This window comes from Fusarium keratoplasticum, chromosome 5 (genome assembly GCF_025433545.1).
Source record: "Fusarium keratoplasticum isolate Fu6.1 chromosome 5, whole genome shotgun sequence".
Taxonomy (NCBI): Eukaryota; Fungi; Ascomycota; class Sordariomycetes; order Hypocreales; family Nectriaceae; genus Fusarium; species Fusarium keratoplasticum.
The window spans coordinates 18505-37817 of NC_070533.1; the positions used below are offsets into that span (position 1 = coordinate 18505).

Below are 19313 nucleotides of genomic sequence, written 5' to 3' on the forward strand. Positions count from 1 at the left end.
CATTGATGTGTTGCCAGACAATCAACTCATCCCCAGAATCATTCCTTTTCTGTTTTAGCAGTGTCAATAATGCAGAGAATAAAACTAATCCAGATATTCCCCGGGTGAAAAGTTGTGCAACTGTTATCGAACCGAAGCCTACGCCTTGCGACCAAGAACCATGGACGACTACTCTATCCAGAAAGAAAGTGCACGCATCTTGCACGATAATCTTCTGTGTGACCAGCGGCTCGAGTTGCCACCTTCCTTCACCGAGAGCGCGGAGAAAATTACTTTCATTGGCGACCCGAAGCCATTCATCCCCACGCCTTGCAAGATCACCGAATCTGCCTCTTCCTTGACTGCTCTTCTAGCGGCGGCGGCCAGTGCTGTCGCCGCTGATCGTTATGGTATTGGATACCAGAAAATCGAAGTCAACACGTGAGTGATACACTGCTTCGTCGAGTTGAGTAAGGGGGGTGTATGATCGGGACTGATTAGGGATAGGGATCTTACATCTATCTTCTTGGAATCTGTTCTTCTCCCAACGGTCAACGGCAAGTCGTTTCTTGAGCACCCGCAGATCATGTCTGAGGTGAAGAAGGGAGACTTGTATGACCTGAACATACCTATCCACGTCGCGGCCACGAATGTCTATAAGACGAAAGATGGCCGCTTTTATCACCTTCACGGATCCATGAACCCTGTACCAACAATGAGTATGCTTGGCATTGAAAAGCAAGATGCCACTAGAGACGAGGCCATTCAGATCTATGCAGAGAAAGTGGCTCAGTATGACGCAAAATTTCTCGAAGACAAAGCCAACGATGAACTCCGACAAGCCGGGGTGACCTGCCTTACACCTGACGAGTTCTTCGCCTCCAATCACGGCAAAATCATCAGCGCAGAGCCTTTGTGGAACAAGACAAGCCTGCCCGCGCCGCGCAGCGCCTGGCCAGCACCTGATCTCGAGGGATTTAAGCCTCTAGCAGGCATTCGTGTCATCGACTTCTCGCGAGTCATTGCGGCCCCGGTCATCTCTAAACTATTGGCTGTCTTGGGTGCAGAAGTGATCAAGGTAACGAACGAAAACCTTCCTGATCTATCCGCTCTCTGGGTCGACCTTAGCACCGGTAAGAAAGACACAAACATCGACATGAAGACTGCAGAAGGCAAATCTACGTTTGCAAAACTCGTTGAGGGGGCAGATGTGCTTATCGACGGCTACCGACCAGGAGCATTGGCACGGCTTGGTTTCGATTCAGACAGCTTGCGCAAAATCAACCCGACTCTCATCTACACACGAGAAAACTGCTACGGCTTCAAAGGTCCTCTTTCTCACCGGTCCGGGTGGCAGCAAATCAGCGATTGTCTAGTAGGCATCTCGTGGCTTCAAGGTCAGTTCATGGGGTTAGACGAGCCAGTTGTTCCATTGCTACGTAAGTAACCCATACGCTATTTGTCACTGTATCAAGTCGCTCACAGTATTCCTAGCCAATTCCGATTACCAAGTTGGTCTGGTCGGCGCTATCGCCATTTTACAGGCCTTGTTAGAGCGCACTCAACAAAACGCAACGTACAACATTGATGTAAGCTTGACGCAGTATAACATCTGGTATTACAGGCTCGGGCAGTACAACGAGCTGCAGTGCAAGGAGCTCTTGTCTCGTAACCAAGATTTCCATGTCAGGCATTTTGATGAGATGCAAACGCTGCTTGTCAAAACCCATGCAGCTATCAAAAAGGTCCGGCCAGACATTTTTGAACACCCAGAGTACTTTTGGAAGATACCCGGCAAGGAATGGGGGACTGAAGATGACATCTCTGTTCTAGCTCCGGCGTTCAAGCTCGAGAAGTCATGTCTAGAATATCTGATCCCGTCAGGATCGCGGGGCCGGTCTAGACCGGAGTGGTAGACTTTGGCAACCTGGCTGTTGCGGGATTATGATACAGAGAGAGCAAGGCACGTGTCATAGCATCAGAATAAATAGAGTTCAGTATTGCATATTGCACCTAAGTCCAGAGTGTAAGAGAAAAAAAGGTTCTTCCGTGCTGCTTCACTGAACGTCGGACTGTGGTAACACTGTGAATGTCTGGAAACAACAACATGGCCATAATAAGAGAACACAGTTATTGGCCCATGCTGGTAATAAACCCCAATAAATTGAATATCGCAACTCAGAATAACCCTGTCTAGCTGTTGGTGCCCATTATCGCTCTAGCCTAACAAGGTTGCAAAGCAAAGCAAGGGTAGCCTGTACTGAACACTGGCTCGCTCCCATGCAATCCCCCGGCTGGTCTCGTGTAAATGACGAAATAGCCCCTCAAGATCCGTTTCGAATTGGCACTTCCGAGTCATGGTCTGGTGACGGAGTCCACGAAGAGTCCGAGCCCGAGTCTTTCTCCAAAAGCTAAAGTAGCCCGCCTTGGCGCTCGAGGTGTGTCAGAAATTTCCTTGTCAGAAATATCTCCCCTTGTAGCTGACCCACTAACTAGCTTGGTGTGTTGAACCAGCTCACGCAACTTCGGACCGGCCGTCCTCTCCCGCCTACACCCGCCTACAAGATGTGGCTCAAAGCGAGAGGAAAGCTCAGATCATGTGCATAATTCCGCCTCCTCTTTTTGGTTATGGCTTGTTGTGCGGTAGCCGCTTACGTCGTTTTTCGATTTCTTGGAGCATACGAGAAGTTGCTATGCTCCCTCAAACCATCTCATCATCCCTTCAAAATTAATAGTGTGGAGAGACCGGTATTCGAAGCCACGACAAGAGCCACACAAAAACAAGTAGAGGTCCATGTCTTCAATTTAGGTGGCCTCACATGTGGTTATTGTGTCACAGCCCTTCGTACCACCATCGAGGAAGTCCCTGGTGTTCTTCAGGCATCTATATCCCTCGCCCTGCTCCGAGCTCGAGTCACAACCACTGAGGCAGTGACACAGACGACCATCATAAACGCGATTCGGTCTGCTGGTTATGGCGCCGATTCCGCCCCTGTGTCTAACTCTCATGGCTGGGCCGGCCTTCTGTCCTCGATCCAGGCGCCATTGGACAACAGGAGGCGTAACGTTCTGGCTTGGCGACGTGCCTTCACCATCTCGGCCCTGGCGTCGCTGGTGATCCCTTTGATTCATTGTGTGTCCAGCATGTTGCACCTTGGGTCTGATCCCTTTATCGATCTCATCCTATGTTTAGCCGTTGCTGCCAGTCTTGTGGCTAGTTCCGGTATTCATATCGAGTCAGCGCGTGTAATACGGCACCTGCGAAAACCCGATATGTCGACACTTGGCTCGCTTGGTATCCTGCTCTCACTGATGCAGGGGATTTCTCGGGGCTGCACGGATAATCAGGCTGGCACCTATCGTTTTTACCATCCTGCCTTGGATTCTATTCCGATCCTGTCTACTTGCGTACTGGGCAGTCGGCTACTCAAGACTATCTTGACTCAGCGTAGCCTCGACTTCGGTTCGCCCTTAGTGAACCTGATTCCAACTACGGTAACAGTCTGCCGTGATGCTAGCGGGGAGGATCCCATTGCGGAACCCATCGACATGGTCTCACCCGGTGATTTTGTTGTCGTCTTCCAGGGACAGCACATACCTGCCGATGGCGTTGTGGTCAGCTCAGACCCAGTTCTTATCACCGAAGCCTGGCTTAACGGTTCAAACTTACCGCGAACGGTTCGTCTCGGCGATGCTGTGTTCGCTGGGTGCCGTGTCGAGCACGGGACACTGGTTCTTGCAGTCGAATCCTGTGATCTCTCTACACGGTTGGGTGCGATGTTGGAATCTGTCGTATCTGGGGAACTCAAACCCCAGGAATCGCGCATCGACCGTGCAACCAAGTACTTCACTACAGCCATCATTGTCTTTGCGGCTGCCGTATGTACAGCACAAGGCTACTCTTTACCCGAAGGCAACTTGACGGAGATGCTTGGACGGGCATCAGGCATCATGTTGGCTGCATGCCCTTGTGCCTTGAGCTTGAGTGTTCCCACTTGCAAGTTGCTAGCGACAGGTTTGTAGACACCAGTGCAAGCGTTGAGTCAAATTGGTAATTAACGCTTTGATATAGTGAGAGCGTCAAAGGCTGGCATCCGGCTAGTTACCTCGTACAGTCGATTCAAGGATGTGGCAAGCGTCCGAACACTCCTCTTCGACAAAACAGGAACACTCACACACGGCGACCTACGCGTCCGATACGTTTCCCTTGCACCATATCCGTCACTTCAGAGCGCTCTCATCTGGAGAGCTATCTGGGAGCTGGAAAAGGATGTTCAGCATCCAGTCGCGCATGCTATAGTCCGCGAGAGCCTTCGGCAGATGGACAGCCTAGGTGCCCCGCCGCCCACAGAAACAACTCCATTCGCGCTCGTGTCTGAAGTGTTGCATGAGCTCGGTCGTGGGGTCCAAGGCAATGTGACTTCTTCAATCTCGTCGAGTAAATGGCACCTAGCTATCGGGAGCCGCAAGTTCATCGAAACATTGGGCGTCCAAGTTGACTTTGCCAGTATCCCTGCGGACTTGAGGTGCGCCGTTACCACCCCAGTTGTTGTGGCCATCAACGGAACGCAAGTCGGCGTACTTGTCTTTGAAGATGTGGTTCGGTCTGAGGCCATACCCGTCATAAAGGAGCTGAAGAAGATGGGCATCAATATTGGCATGATCACGGGCGACAATGCTGCCTCCGCAACTGCCGTGTCGCGCCAAGTGGGCATAGACGCCGACATGGTTTTCGCCAACTCGCTACCACAGGACAAAGCAAAGGTGGTTGCCCGATTTCGTCGTCACGGGCCAGTCTTAGTCGTTGGAGACAACCTCAATGACCTTCCGTGTTTCGTGTCAGCGTCTTTCAGTGTCTGCGTTTCTGACCGAGAGATGGCATTTGGAGATTTCGATGCCGCAGATGCGACTCTAACTCCATTCACAACCGGAAACCGTAAGTCGGGTCCGGAGTTTTTGAGACACATTCCCTTTCTCATCTACCTATCACGGCGAACTGCTAGAGTTGTCTCGCAGAACATGTGGTGGGCAGCAGCTTACAACGGACTCTCACTCCTTTGGGCTTCAGGTATTATTAGTTCTACAAAGCCTTTGTCTTCGTGAGTGATATGTCATTGAGCCCATTTTCTTTCTGAATACTCACTAACTCATCAAATTTAGTGTTTGGTTCAGCCTGGGCATGGGCTTTAGTAGTGCCGTTGTTCTCTTGAATAGTTCGAGGATTGGAAGGGAAAGCAATGCTTTGGCATTCTCTGAGTAGATATAGTCTGATTGATCAGGTTTTACTTTAATATTCTACATATGTAACGTCTATTGTTGACTATATATGTGCGAGTCATGCGCGTCTAGCAGTGGTGTTCATGGCGATATCAACCATTGTATCACGGAGTACCTGAAGTAATGAATTAACGACAATTTCAAAACCTGATACCGACAGCTAAGAACCTGGATATTAGTTTTTATGCAAATTGTGGTAGCTATCGAGGGTCCAAACGACGAGTAGCGTACATGGATACTGATCGAAGTAGATGCCCTTCCTTCTGTCTATCTAACACTATTTACGTGTCATACCAAAATTGCTAATATCCCCTTCTCTCACAGGGCCTCCGACCTTAGCTATATGTCCCTTTTCAATTCCATTCCCTACTGTCCCTTCAGAGGATCGTGCGGCTTTAGCTCTGTAAAGGCACTGGATGAAAGGTCTTGCATGTAGACTCGCAACCAGTCAGGTAACACACGAACCCAAGGAGAAGCAGATGCGGTCGCGGGAACCAGAACATTCCTGGCATTCCCTCCGTAGAGAATCCCCGTGATTCTGTCCGCGAGGTAATCCGTTGTCATGCTCGACATGCCCGGCACGGACTTGATGCCCGTGAACATGTTGGTCTGGACGTGACTAGGCGATATGCAGGAGACGCGCACGGCAGTGGCTTTGTGAACGTGCTTGATCTCGCTATGAACGCCTTCATATATGGTGATGGCGGCTGCCTTGCTGGCCGAGTAGTCGGTCGCACCCGCGGTCGCCATGTGTCCGGTTTGCGAAGCAACAATGAGGAGATGTCCATGATTTCGAGCCACCAGGGCGGGAAGAAAAGTCTTGATAGTCCATATGAGACCTATCGTGTTGACTCCAAAGGTCCTTGCGAGTGGTTTTTGGGTTAGTGAAGGGCACCAAACTCGGCGAATTTGGGGTACAAACAGCTCAATGTCTCGTTTAGTGGCCGCGAGAACCGGCTTGCCACGACACACGCCAGCATTTGCAACTATTACGGTGGGATCTCCGACCTCTCTAGTTGGTTGTCAGCTTTAGCGCCCCATGAGACGAGAGCGCCGAGACTTACTCTCTGATCTTTCCAGCTACAATCTGAAGTTGCTCGTAGTTCGTCAAGTCACACTTGTAATAGTGGATATTAGAGGCTAGAGGCATTGTTAGTGAGCTTAACGTAGTAAAGTAAATACTTCTATTAGGCCAACTCACGAGCCTTGTATGTCAAGGGTAGAACGTCTACCACGACAATCTTCGTGCCCCTACTCGCCAGCTGCTGCACAGTTGCGCCGCCGATACCACCAGATCCACCAGTGACGAGAATGATTTCTTTCTTCCAGTCAAAGGACGCCTTGGTGCCGTGGTTAAGGGCTCGTTGAGTCAGGTGTTTGTTGACAGCATACACAAAACCAAGGCCAGAGACAACGAGACCTGGAACAACCCAAGGCTCTAGATTATAATTGTGAATAAGGGTCTCAGCCTTAGACACGAAAGAGTCGAAACTTGCGCCCACTTGCGACATGGTGATGTGACAGAGGATGGTCAGAATGAGTGAGATGGACAACAATTTTTTGCAGCATTGTTAATCATCACGGCCTATTGAAGCTAAGTTAAAGAAGAAAGAACTCCAAATCAATGCTGTTAGCAGCAGCTACCGTTAGGTGATGTCATTGGGGTTGGAATACGTTGTTGGTATGTTTGATCTACCGATGTCAGATATTCCTGACACCACTTTTTCGGACACCTCTTTGCGCATGGCAGTAGATTCTTCCCCCAGTCAGTAAAGGGTGACAAGAAAACCTCATCATTGACCAATAGACTAATCAGTCTGCGGGCAGGGCCATGAACCGCCCCAAGGCAAGTTCAATTAGCTTTGGCGTAGGTTGCAACACGATCGAGAGTGATGGACACGGAGGTCATGACCTGATCAGTTTCTAACCGGCTCATTGTGGACAGTCCAAAGAGAGGCTTTATCTGAATTAAGATTCCGAAAGCAGCAAGAGTTAGATCGTGTAAGACTGTGAACTCCTTCGCATTAACTTGAACATACACATTTTTAGGGCGAAACATGGTGAGTCCAGTATGGGAAACGGATTGAGTCCACATGCAACAAGCCTACAAGGGTCATCTGCGCGAATCTTTGAAGTAATGAATAAGGTCTTTCAGCGTATTACAAGGCCACCGAGAACGTCATGGTTAAAGTTCTAACATAGAGCAATGGTAAATCTAGCAGCCAATATCTAAATAAGAGGCATATTCATTGACTCAACCCACGAGATATCCACGACAAAGCTGTCTCCACAGAGTTCCAACGATACAGGGCCACTGCCACGACAAGCGCAAGAATACCTGCCTTGGCCCACCGGTTCGACCTACCAACAATTTGATCTTCCATGGACTCGCCTCGACGAAAACCTAGATGATTCTTGACCGTAACCTTGCCTTTGTTGCCAACGTCATAGGGGGGATACCGGGCCCCAGTCAGCTTATGCAGCCAGGATGGAATTTCAACAATCGTTCTCTGATGCGTAAAAGCCATGAAGCCGTATTTTCCGTGGTAGTATCCCATCCCCGACTCTCCAACGCCACCAAATGGCGCCCCGGGCACAGCGTAGTGCATCAGTACATCATTGATGGTGATGCCACCCGAGTTTGTATTGTCAAGGACTAGACATTGTATCAGTCAAAGTGATGATACCAACCGTTTTGTTCTCACCATATTCGACTTCAGAGGGCTCATTACTGAACATGTAGATGGCCAAAGGGTGGGGTAGACTGTGCAAAAAGGTTAGCACCAACGATTAAAAACAGATCTCCGCTTCTCCTTGCCTTTTAATGTCTCTAACTGCATCCTTGTACGTCCTTCTGATGACCGGGCAGATAGGACCGAATAGCTCCTCACTGAGCAATGAATCTAGGGAAGGATCAAGGTCAGTACCTCCATATGTTCTACAACCAGGCTTGGTCTTGCAAGGAACTATAAAGCCGTCACTCACCTTTCATATCAACGCCAGTCACGACTGCCGGGCTAATCATACTGCTTTCCTGGTCCATTTTTACCTGGTGCACGTTGCCCTTTGAGTCGTCTAGAAGCTTGGCCAGGCGGTCAAAGTTGCGCCTGTTGACAATCTTGCACATGTGCCCAGAAGTTGAGAATTTGTTAGTCCAGTAGACCAGCCTTTGTACAAAGACGTCATGAATATCGGGGTCCACAAAGACGTGGTTCACGGAAAGGCAGATCTGTCCAGCGTTGAGGAACTTGGCCCAGGCAATGCACTTGGCGGCAAGGTCGACATCAGCCTTGCTCGTCACGACAGCAGGACCTTGGCCTCCTAGCTCTAGTACAGTTGGCGTGAGGTGCTTCGCAGCAGCCGCTGAAATATACCTAGCCACTTTACTAGAGCCGGTGAAGAAAATGTGATTGAACTTGAGTTCAAGAAGGCCTGTCGTTTCTTGGGGTCCCCCAATGACCAGACGAATAGCCTCGGGATCAAGGTATTGGCTGACCAAATCAGCCATGAGGTCCTGGGACGCGACGGACAGCTCCGAGGGCTTGATCAATACACAGCAACCAGCCGCAATAGCAGCGATCACGGGCTGCAGTGTCAGGAGAAAGGGAAAATTCCAGGCTCCAATGACCAAGACGACGCCAAGAGGTTCCTTGCGGACACGCGCTTTACCAAGCCTTCCCATGATGAAGCCTGCCGACTTGACAGGCTCGTCGGCCGCCCACTCTTCGAGATGATCCAGGTGCTCCAGGATATCGGTTTTAAGTCCAAGGAGGTCGGATGTTAGACTTTCCATTTCATGTCTCCTGAGATCGGCAGCAAGGGCATCTGTAATGGCTCGTTGATTGTCTTCCAACATCCACCAAAACTGCTTGAGCTGCCACTTCCTCCATCGCAGCGACTTTGTCTTTCCGGTCGAAAACGTCTCCGTCAATTGTGCGTGAGTGTTTTTGCACTCTTGGAGAGAGGCGTAGGGTCTTGTTGTGGAGGACGTGGTCATCTCGAGGTGGTAACGATTTGAGATGAAATGGGCGAACGAGAAGAAGAGAGGTAAATTAAGGTGAAAGAATGAGGAAAATTCACCGAGGCTCTTGACATTATGATGGAACTCGTAGCGAGTTAGTGTAGTATTGACGTATTGACCTTGGGCTCCCCAGCCAAGGCCCCTCAATCATTGTCATGTTTTTCTGACTCGACAAACCTCGACAAACTTCCGTCTGCCCTAGTCTCTCACGGTGCGGGGTCGGATCTACCTAATTTTAACTTCCAGGTTTCTTTGTCAGATTAAGATATCATTTCCGACCGGGAGTATCAGTAATAATGTGGTAACTCTAGCCCGAGGCCTGCGTGTAATGCCAAGAACACGGTACTTTAGATAAGATCTAGTCAGACCTCGGAAGATATTTTTACTTTTCCACGCTCAATCTACCAAATCCCCGCCATTGTCTTCCCATCGAGGCTTTTGGCATTGCCCGAACCACGCAATGAGCATCAAGTCGACCTCAAACCCTGGCAAAAACCCCAGGGTCGTAGGGCCAACAGGTATGCTAAGCAGATCATACTACAATTCTTCCTAATGTAAACCCATTCTAGGCTCTTACGTCCGGGAGTTGATTCCCCCTAATGTCGGCACAGGGCCTCATCGCAAGAATGTCCAGGCTGTGACACTCACTGTTTGGATTACAACAGCCTGTCTTGGCACAGTTCTCTATTACCAATCATGGCTTAGCATTGGGTCAAGTTATAGAGCCGCAGCCCTTGGGCTTGTCTTCCCTGGCGCAGGATATCTCGCCAGCGCCAATCCGTTAGGCTACATACTTCTTGTTCTTACTTTAGCCGCTATTCCTCCGGCCCTGTTCGCAGTCAGTTATACCCCCTTCAATATGCCCTTCCTTGCTGTTATATGCTAATTTTGACTCTGAAAAGTGGTTCGGAGCTGGCGCCATTATCTTTCCCATCCTCGTTTGGGGGCTCTCCATCTTAGGCGCATACGCCGTTACGCCCGATACCGTTTGGGAGTCAGCAGGCCTCTATGCCTTTGGCGGTCTTGTAGCAATGTTTGCGTATGCAAATCGGTCTGCAAGTGCCGAACGGATAAGAGGCCTGAAGACACGCGAAGCTAGAAATGTCATCATCCCACGGCAGCTCGCTCGGATGGACGAGGCTGCTGCCAGAGAGTCAAAGCCAGAAGAGGATGAAGAACTTGATTTAGAAGCTCTTCGAAAGCTTCAATTCCTTTTCGATCAGGCTTTTCAGGATCTCGACGACTGGTCTGGCTTCACCGTTATCGACCAGTTCCAGACGTCAGCTCTACGATACCAGATATACCAGATGATGTACATCCTTGGGCTTTACCAGGCAGTATATGCCCCCAATGTGCATGGATACGTTTCAGAGGCCTTTCGGAGAATCATTGAAAGGTCTCTAACCAAAAAGGTCCTCGAGTTCTGGAAGTGGGAACGACTAGCTGGAAAGTTCTCACTAGATTGGGACCCGGTTCAGCACGACAACATCATGGTCACAGGCTTTCTCCTTCATGGTGTCATGCTTTACACGGCCAACACTGGAGATTACAGATACACCCAGCCTGGGAGCCTCAACTTTCACATCACCGACAACCGATGCTACAAGTATAGCGTTCATGATCTGCAAGAGTCTCTAGTTAGACAGTGGTCGTCGAGCCCCTACTTCCTCATCCCCTGCGAGCCAAACTGGATCTACGTCATGTGCAATCTTCAGGGAATGACAGGTGCAGTTCTTTACGACCGTGTTTTTGGGACCAAGGCGACGCAGATGCTTCTCCCCTCGTTCGAGGAGTCACTCAACACCAACTTCACCGAGACTAGTGGTAGTGTCTTGACTATCCGCTCCGAGCTCACAGGTTTCGCAATCCCCGGCATTGCTGGTGTTGCTGGAGACCTAGCTGTCGTCATGATGGGCTCTGGGCCTCTGCGCAATCTCTCGCGTCGACTCTGGGCCGTCGTCCGAGAGGAAAATGTGGTTTTCGATGAGGATACTAAAGAACTTTCCATGACAGGCTTGGTCGGTGCCGACAATATTGACACTGGAAACTACATGTCAAGCGCCAACGCCGTGTTCTCGCAAGTAGCTATTGGCGCAGCGGAGTATGGCGAGGAGGCGCTCAAATCGGCTGCGATTGAGAAGCTCGAGAAGGAATGGGGTCTCTTGACTACTTCATCGGGAGCTAAGTCGTTTGATCTCACCAAATGTTCAACTCTCATGAACTACGCGGCCTTGACAGCGGTTCTGCTTCGCCCCAGAGCTTACAACCGCATGGTCCAAAAGGTTCGCAGGTGTGACTAGTCCATCTACCAGAAGCTAACATTTAACTTGCAGGGACCATCGGAGACAGCTTTGAACGGCCCAATTCTGTCTGAAGTTCCTTACCCAGGTGTTTTGGTCGCTAAGGCACGGTCGCATACATCCAAGGACTTGGAGCTCGTCCTTTATCCCTCGGCAGATGACGGAGTCTTCAAGCTGGGCATTTCTCGTTTGGAGCCTGGCGGACAATACGAATGTCAGGGGAAGACGGTCACTGCTGATGAAGAGGGTAACCTGTCGTTCTCTGCCACAGTTAGTGGTCGAACAAGGTTACACATCCGCTCTGTGTAAAGTACCTGTTGCTGCGCTCGGCTCAGAGTGACTTCAAGACGCTCCAAGGAGGGTCTGTAAGCCTTGCATTAGGTAGTACAAGTAAGATCCACGGCCTTGTTTCATTGTGAAAGCGTGGTTACATGTATTACTCTCTACGTCAGACGACGCTTATGGGCTCTAACTCGCCTTTCATCCCTTGAAAACGTTCTGATTGGCAAATATGGCGTCGCTTACCAAGCTGGTATTTGTGTGAACTTGGTGAGGCTTCTAAAAGTACTGAGTATGTATGAATAACTGTGTTCCATTTTATTCTGACTGATGACTACTTTTGGGAATACCACCAAGTTCACAAAAGGGTCAGTGACCACGGACCAACCTACAGGATCGAGATGCATTCAGCCGGTGGTCAGACAGCATTTATTAGTCATGCTTGCAGGAAATAAAACCCCTCACACGTCAGCTTCATACACCTGATTTCCTAACTTCTATTAAAGATTCACGATGGCTTCAGCACAAGACATCACTGAGGGCGAGCAGCTACTGGAGACTCTATGGCGAGAGCCTGGTAGAGCAGATTTACGATGTCTGCTGTGCCAAGAGCCATTCACCGACGATGCTCTCATTCGTACGTTCCGCGTGGAGCCCCCAGGCAATCACAGCCCCAGTTATAGCATTGTCGTGCCCACTCACAAGGGCGATATCCTCTTCTTCGATCGACATATGAGTTGCGTGGCAGAGCACCAAGTCAGGTTCTCGGCGGTATCTCATGTCTGGGACTCCAGCATCTCCCACGTGCAGCAACAACGACAGACGGTACCGCAGACCCCAGTGGCTGCACGTAACGTCTTAGACATCTCGACCAAGATTTACTCAGGCATTGAAGAGGCCAAGGATACGGCTGGCGAACTATGGCTTGACTACTTGAGCGTCCCTCAATGGTCTGACACCCTCAAGAACAGCATTATTCGCATCATGCATAAGCTATTCACCACGGCCGAGACGACGATCATCTACTTTGGCGATATCGACTCAGACGTGGTCAAACAGCTGTACAGAAAGGAAAGATCGCCAGAACGCCTTGATGCCGTCATCTCTGTGTGCAACTCGCAGTACTTCAAACGTGTCTGGACTGCTATGGAGTTCATCAGAAGCGGGCGTGTCAGAATGATGACAAGCGATTGCACATATCTCGGCGATTTGGACGACCCTGCGTTCTTCAATCGACTGTATGACGTCTGGAACGTGGAGCTTAGGCATTATGCTCAGGTCCAACACTTGGAGGCGAAAGTGAAAATGGGCAAAAAGGGCAAGAATGGCAAAAACCAGGTTCCATGGAGTCTTGGAGCACTGAGAGAGGCAAAGGCCTTGAAGAGGGTCAACTTTGCTATGGGTTCTACACTCCTCAGCAAGAGGGGATGCCGAGACCAGATGGACTACTTGCATGCCTTGAGAGGTATAGTCCCTGTGAGCTCAGCCACTCCGATGACCTCTGACTTCAAGACGGAATACTACCAGGTCGCCTGGGAGTGCTTAAAAGCCGGAGACTTGTCTCCGTTGTTCATGACACCCTTTATGGAGATGGGCGATCCCAGAGGCCCTGGTCATTGGTCCGAGTTCGCATTTTCCGACGTCTTCACTTGGTCATTAGGAGAGGAGAGGCATGCCCCGGTCCTTGATGGAGAAACTCGGTTCAATGACATGGGTCAACTTCTCTCTATGAATCTCCAAGAGATAGGCGTTGTGTCAGTAGTTCGGCAGCCCAGAGAACTGACCAAGCACGATCTCTTGCTTAGCTTCTCATATGCAGCCAAGACGGCTCTGGAATTCGATGGAGCAGACGTCAAAGACTTTGTTGGCGCCATGCAAAGGACGCATGGGGCGGTACCATCGATCGTCATGAAAAACCTAGAGGCTAGAAAAGAAGTACAGCGTCTCCAAAAAGCTCTGACGAGGAACTTCAACAAACCAACCCTGCCACGCTGGCCAATACAGGGCGAAGACGATGTAAAATGGCTCGCAGACGCCTTATCACTCTCGCAGGTTCGGTCCGGAGGTACACAGAGCATCCTAGCCGAGAACTCTAGTGGTTCTGGCACAACCCACTGCGCGCCGCACGACTACACGGTGGGCATCACCTGCATGGGGTGCCACAGGATCTTTGCGCACAAGGTCGCCAGTTTCGTCCTGCCGACAGAGCTACAATTTGCAAGGGCTTATCGTGTTCCCCAACTACATTACCGCTTCTCGCACAAGAATGGACTTGCTTTGCTTGTTCGGAAGGATAGTGTTGTTGGGCGCATGATGTGGGCTACGCCAGCTTGTGCGTGTACAAGGACAGAGACAGTGACATTGAGGATGCCCAAGTTCTTTTTGCCAAATTCATTTTACAACAAATGAATACACACTGCGCGTGAATTGTCATGCGCGTTTTCCCGCCCTTGGACATGAGATAACGTTAGATCATAACTGGGCAATGGCCCGCGATTCAAAATTTCTCGAGTACTTATCTCCCTCTACTACACTCAGTGGTCAAATAAGACCATATCCTGTCTTAATAAAGAACCTGCTGTTATGCCGGGCTCAGGCTGGCCTCAAGACGGTAAGTAAGCGCAACATTAGATAGTATAAGTAAAAGCCACGCCACTGTCTCATCACAGAGGTGGCAACGTGTGCTACCTTGCGTCTCTTCCTAGAAGTTTGGGCAATGATTCTAAGATTTTACCCACCGTCTGCTCCTCAGGGTCGTTTAGGTTGCTAGAGATATCTCTTACTACGTGCGAACAGGCAGAGTCGAGATATGTTAAAATAGTAGTAAGAAAGCCTCTATTAGCTAGATTTTTATGAATTAAACTCATAGATACTAATATATTGTTTATCCTGCCAGTACCTGCTCAGTAGAATACGCGGGAGGGCCCGCGGCAATGTCTTGATACACTGGCGGCACTTCGTTCCTCAACCAATCCTTTCTAGCATTGAGCTCCGATGACTATTAGCACTACGACTGGGCTCAAGCTGATATTGTAATGATCCCTCTTCTCCATTCTTGGGCAGAGTTGACTGAATTAGATCTCAATCGTCCTGGAAAGTATGGACCGCCAAGTGTCTGCTTCGAGAGATTTGGATCCTTTTCCGCGGATGTCGAATATCATCACCTAGATTTAGTCACTTATAATGAAGTATCTAATGAAAGAGTCTAGGAGAAAAGAGAAAAGCGGTGGCAAGGTCTGGAGCGCGTCATAATGTCTAAAGGAGTTGTTGTTGCTTACCTTGGCCCTTGGGTTCAGTTGCATGGACTGGTGCCCACACCTTCTGTCTTCTGTCTTCTTTCTTCTCACCACAACAACGATCTTCAAGGAGACGTTTATAACCACCCTCAGCAGAAGCCTTGGCAGTTGTGCAACATCCGTGGCCAGAAACTACAAATCTTGAGAAGAAAAGCATCGCGAAATGGCCACGTTCTCCCGCTCCTTCTTCATTATCTACTTAAACCAGCACACTCAGTGGTTTCTTCAATGCATCGGGAAACTTCGCTATTTCTCGATCTCGCAGGTGCTCGCTCCATCGATCGCTTGAGCCTGAACAAAAGGCAAGGGCAATCAAATGATGACTTGGGTTCTGAGGCGCTGTGGATGCTCCCTTCAATGCGGTGCTGAATCGCAGAAGTGGGTATTTGCCGAATCACCGCAATCGTTTTGGACAAATGCTGCCTTTTCAGTAGCTTGCGCTCAGCTTTGTCTTCAAACAAATCTTTTGCGTGGTCACTTCTGAACCCGGCTCAACTTTCGCAATCTTGGTCCTCTGGGAGACTTATACCTGAGGCGAGCGGGTTTGTTGGTTTATGTGTGCCCTTTTCAATGCCTGGCCAATTGACCTCCTCTGCCCACACTTCCAACAGCAGGTTGCACAGAGAAGTCGAGATCAAACCCTGACGGACCACCTCATCTCCATTGCCCAGCCCCCTTGTCGGCATCCTTCTTCTACACTCCTAACACCATCGCTTCAACTGCGAAGTTAGCATCAGATACGATAGTCTGACCAAACAAAAGTGAACTGACGTCGCCTGGAGGCAGGGTAGGCCTCCAACAGAGTTTGACCGCCGGAGGGGATAAAGAACGATGGCATAATCGGTTTCGGGCTTGATAGGTGTGTCTAGTAGAAAGGAAACTATACGTGCCTTGGATAAACAATTAGAAAGCGGATCCATCCATGACGACTTTCTTCTATCGTGGTTTAATACTTTATGGGAGGAAGGCCTGATCGTTATGTTTTTTTTTTTTCATTTTCATCTTTTCGGTCGAATAATCAGCATGATCACTGTTGGTCTAGCTGACTTATTCGTCCCATACACCACTAAAGCCTTTCCTGCCATCGCGTATTTGAAAGAGCCTTCTGCGCTTTTCAATCAGCTCCATACTACTTGCATATACTTGTATGAGCTCCATATCACATAAAAATGCGACCTTTTTGACAAAAGTTTTCCCTACGATGTTGGCACCTCTCCCCATGCACACTACCCACTTTCCCGAGCAATTATAAAAAAGTCCAGCATCCACTCGAATCCTCCAACTGAGATGCTACTCAATGGGCCAAGGGTCCCAGCTAAAGGTATTATCTCTAACTTGGCATGAGACGGACCGAAATTTAGACGAATTCTTCGACTTTGCTTTAATTAAAAAAAGTATTTTAAACTCTTCTTATTTTCCTAACCTTAAGCGTTAAGTTTTAATCTAATTTATTTAAATTCTAAAGAATATCTCTCTATTATTATCTTATATAAAAGAATTATCACCGCAGCTAAAACATCCTCGAATATTAGAGGAAGTAGCAAAAATATGTAAAAGTTCAGTAATAGAAGACCAAAGTCCACCACCATTTAAAAATAAAGAGAAAACAATAAAGCCAATATTAGCAGTAAACAGCATAATACTCCTCCAGTTCTCAAAGTAGCGTCCCTTATAGAGGTGCAGCCAGAGGAAAGCGCTAATACCATATGTAAACCAAGCGTAAGTAGTAGCCGAACTAACGGCAACAATAGAGTCGAAAACAGGAATGGTGTTAGAGAGAATAAAGACAATAATCCAGAAGGCAGCATTACTACCTATCCAGATACCCCATGACTTAGGGGTATTTGCAGTAACTTCCTTAAGAGCCTTGATCTTGCGCATAATAGTAATATAGACATACTTGGTACCGATATGGCCGCAAGCAAGACCGTCAGTTAATATAGCGGGGAGGACGAGTCCGTAGGCTACCTTAGCAGCAATAATAGGGGCGGAGCTAAGAGCAGGGGAGGCGGTAAACTCGGCAGCGAGGCAGTAGACAGCGATAGCGATGAATGCATAGAAAATAACAGATGCACCCATCAACCATCTAAGAGAGTAAATAAAGTCCTTCTCAGGGTTCTTCATCTCAGCCATATAAGTAACAAAGGCGTAGTTACCAGCTAAGGCAAAGAGGATCTTAAGAACGCAGTTGAAGACCTCGCGGAGGGTAGGAGTTCCAAAAAGCTCAATCTCGGGTTTCCAGCCTTCTAGGGCTCCTGGAGGGTTGCTTATACCGAGGCCGATCATAGTAGAAAGTGACGCGGCAAGGATACTAAGGATACAAGGGAGGCCAGACTGAGCTAAGAATTTAGCAGTCCGGGGAATGCAGAGGATAAAGCAAAGAATGCAGGCAATAGCGATATAGCCAACAGTACAGACAGCATGCTCGCTAATGGCATTCAAAGCAATAGAGATAGTAACAACTGCAGAGGCAGCCGTCATAATAAGTTGTAATAATAGGCCAATACCAGTAAAGATCTCTGCTGGGCGGCCTCCCACGATCTTCATCATTTCAGCGATATTGGTGACTTTGGGATGGGCCAAGTAGTACCAGAAAATCTCAACACCACTAAAGTAAGTGATGGCGGCTCCGCCGACGAGAGTGATAAGACCGGGAATAAGACCAAGAGTCTTGAAAACTGAAGGGAGAGCAAGTGCTCCGAGGCCAAACTGGTTGGTGAGGAGGGCAAAGACGGTATCGAAGCGGCCCATAGTACGGAAGTTCGCTCCACCCTCACCCCCAAAGACGTCTACTTCTGCTTCATCGAGGTAGGCGGGCTTGTGGTCTAAGCCTTCATGGTCGGTAGTGTCGCTGTGATCTCCTTGGCTGTGTTCCGCTATCTCGTTCTTCTCCGACATCATGTCGTTGGTGGTGTTGTGAGATATGTGTGAAAATTCCAATGGGTATCTTTTTTCGTTCGGTAAGAGATCAAAGTGTTTGGTCTAAGCGGTGACTTTTTGTTGGTTTTTGGTATATTGAGAGCCTTTACTGGTCTCCTGGACCGAGGTGTAAAGGTGTTGATGGTGAAATCTTATTTAGCGATAAATGTTCCAAGAAGGTTGTTTCACTGGCGCATCTGAGAGCGGAGATGAGTGTGAGGATAAGAATAACTAAAAGTAAACCAGTGAGACTTGAGGTAATATATAGTCCAAGAGATGTAGGGCGATGAAGGCCAATTCAATATTGAGCGCCATGTTCGAGTTCAAGGATATTCTCTGCTGACAGGAGTTTCAAAATCTCTCCACGGTGATATCATGGTGCTCAAAATGCTCCAAAGGAATAACCTCCGAATCTTCCCGGATGACTGGACCAACCAAGAGGCCAGCACGTCCCTTACGAATGCGGAAAATGGAATGTTTGATACCGGACATCGTTAATATTCCGGCGTTTAATCATGAGATCTTCGACAGGAAAAGGGCCATCGCTTGCGAACTCAACCTAGACCATCCGCGAGAGAGACTTTGCTGACCCATAGAGACCCTTGGATAGGGTCTGCGGGAATTAGTTCTGATAGACCCTGGATCGTTGACACCTTCGGACGGCCGACGCGAGGATTGTTGATAGTCCACTTCGGGAAGTCGTCCATACGGTGATACGCATTTACAGGGCTGGCTTCGCAGAGACATGGATGATTCCATGAAACGGCGATGGAAAACAATTCACTCATGGCCTGTGCTTCTTAATCATCGAAGAATAATGTTCCCCCGAACGTATCCTAGAAACAGAAGGCCCGCGGCAACTAAAGAACTGTTCCGAGAGGACGGCAGATGTTGGTCACAGAAAAAGCTTGGTCAAAGCTTGTTGCAAGCTTTGACATGACATGTAACTCGAAGCTAATTCGAGACTCTCTTGGCATTTCTGTCAGGCCTCCCGCCCTTCCAAAACTCTTGGTGTGCAGGGCGTTTGTGGGGAGATTCTTGGCTCCACGATCGTGAGAGGGGCCACGAGTGGGGGTCGTCCGTTTGCCCCGGCCCTATTCCAAGAAACAAGTCCCTTCGAAATCCGAGACGCGAAGGACACGATGAGACCTGGCAAGGCGAGTTAAGTCCGTGGTGGGATGATAACTGTACATCGAGCTACTGAGCAGACCGTGGGGTATCCCGAGTCTTGACTTTTCCATA

General features: G+C 49.1%; 7 protein-coding genes across 7 annotated transcripts; 4 read left to right on the forward strand and 3 right to left on the reverse strand.

Annotated features, from left to right (window-relative positions):
* Positions 1-160: 160 nt before the first annotated feature.
* NCS57_00669300 (uncharacterized protein) lies at positions 161-1895 on the forward strand (the record flags this gene model as incomplete). The annotated part of the gene is made up of 3 exons (XM_053056574.1): positions 161-420; positions 487-1418; positions 1474-1895. The coding sequence occupies 3 exons, from the start codon at positions 161-163 to the stop codon at positions 1893-1895; spliced, it is 1614 nt and encodes a 537-aa protein (XP_052912769.1).
* A 1357-nt stretch (positions 1896-3252) lies between these two features.
* NCS57_00669400 (HMA domain-containing protein) lies at positions 3253-5239 on the forward strand (the record flags this gene model as incomplete). Its single annotated transcript, XM_053056575.1, has 3 exons — positions 3253-3994; positions 4052-5078; positions 5140-5239. 3 exons carry the CDS (start codon positions 3253-3255, stop codon positions 5237-5239), a joined length of 1869 nt encoding a protein of 622 aa, XP_052912770.1.
* Positions 5240-5622: 383 nt separating this feature from the next.
* Positions 5623-6767, reverse strand: NCS57_00669500 (uncharacterized protein; the record flags this gene model as incomplete). The annotated part of the gene is made up of 3 exons (XM_053056576.1): positions 5623-6268; positions 6321-6396; positions 6458-6767. 3 exons carry the CDS (start codon positions 6765-6767, stop codon positions 5623-5625), a joined length of 1032 nt encoding a protein of 343 aa, XP_052912771.1.
* Positions 6768-7502: 735 nt separating this feature from the next.
* On the reverse strand, positions 7503-9253 carry NCS57_00669600 (Aldehyde dehydrogenase; the record flags this gene model as incomplete). Its single annotated transcript, XM_053056577.1, has 4 exons — positions 7503-7912; positions 7962-8020; positions 8075-8159; positions 8242-9253. The coding sequence occupies 4 exons, from the start codon at positions 9251-9253 to the stop codon at positions 7503-7505; spliced, it is 1566 nt and encodes a 521-aa protein (XP_052912772.1).
* A 484-nt stretch (positions 9254-9737) lies between these two features.
* Positions 9738-11886, forward strand: NCS57_00669700 (Ldi domain-containing protein; the record flags this gene model as incomplete). The annotated part of the gene is made up of 4 exons (XM_053056578.1): positions 9738-9795; positions 9847-10115; positions 10180-11559; positions 11611-11886. 4 exons carry the CDS (start codon positions 9738-9740, stop codon positions 11884-11886), a joined length of 1983 nt encoding a protein of 660 aa, XP_052912773.1.
* A 483-nt stretch (positions 11887-12369) lies between these two features.
* Positions 12370-14265, forward strand: NCS57_00669800 (HET domain-containing protein; the record flags this gene model as incomplete). The annotated part of the gene is made up of 1 exon (XM_053056579.1): positions 12370-14265. The coding sequence occupies one exon, from the start codon at positions 12370-12372 to the stop codon at positions 14263-14265; it is 1896 nt and encodes a 631-aa protein (XP_052912774.1).
* A 2556-nt stretch (positions 14266-16821) lies between these two features.
* On the reverse strand, positions 16822-18053 carry NCS57_00669900 (Aa-trans domain-containing protein; the record flags this gene model as incomplete). Its single annotated transcript, XM_053056580.1, has 2 exons — positions 16822-16848; positions 16893-18053. 2 exons carry the CDS (start codon positions 18051-18053, stop codon positions 16822-16824), a joined length of 1188 nt encoding a protein of 395 aa, XP_052912775.1.
* Positions 18054-19313: the final 1260 nt, after the last annotated feature.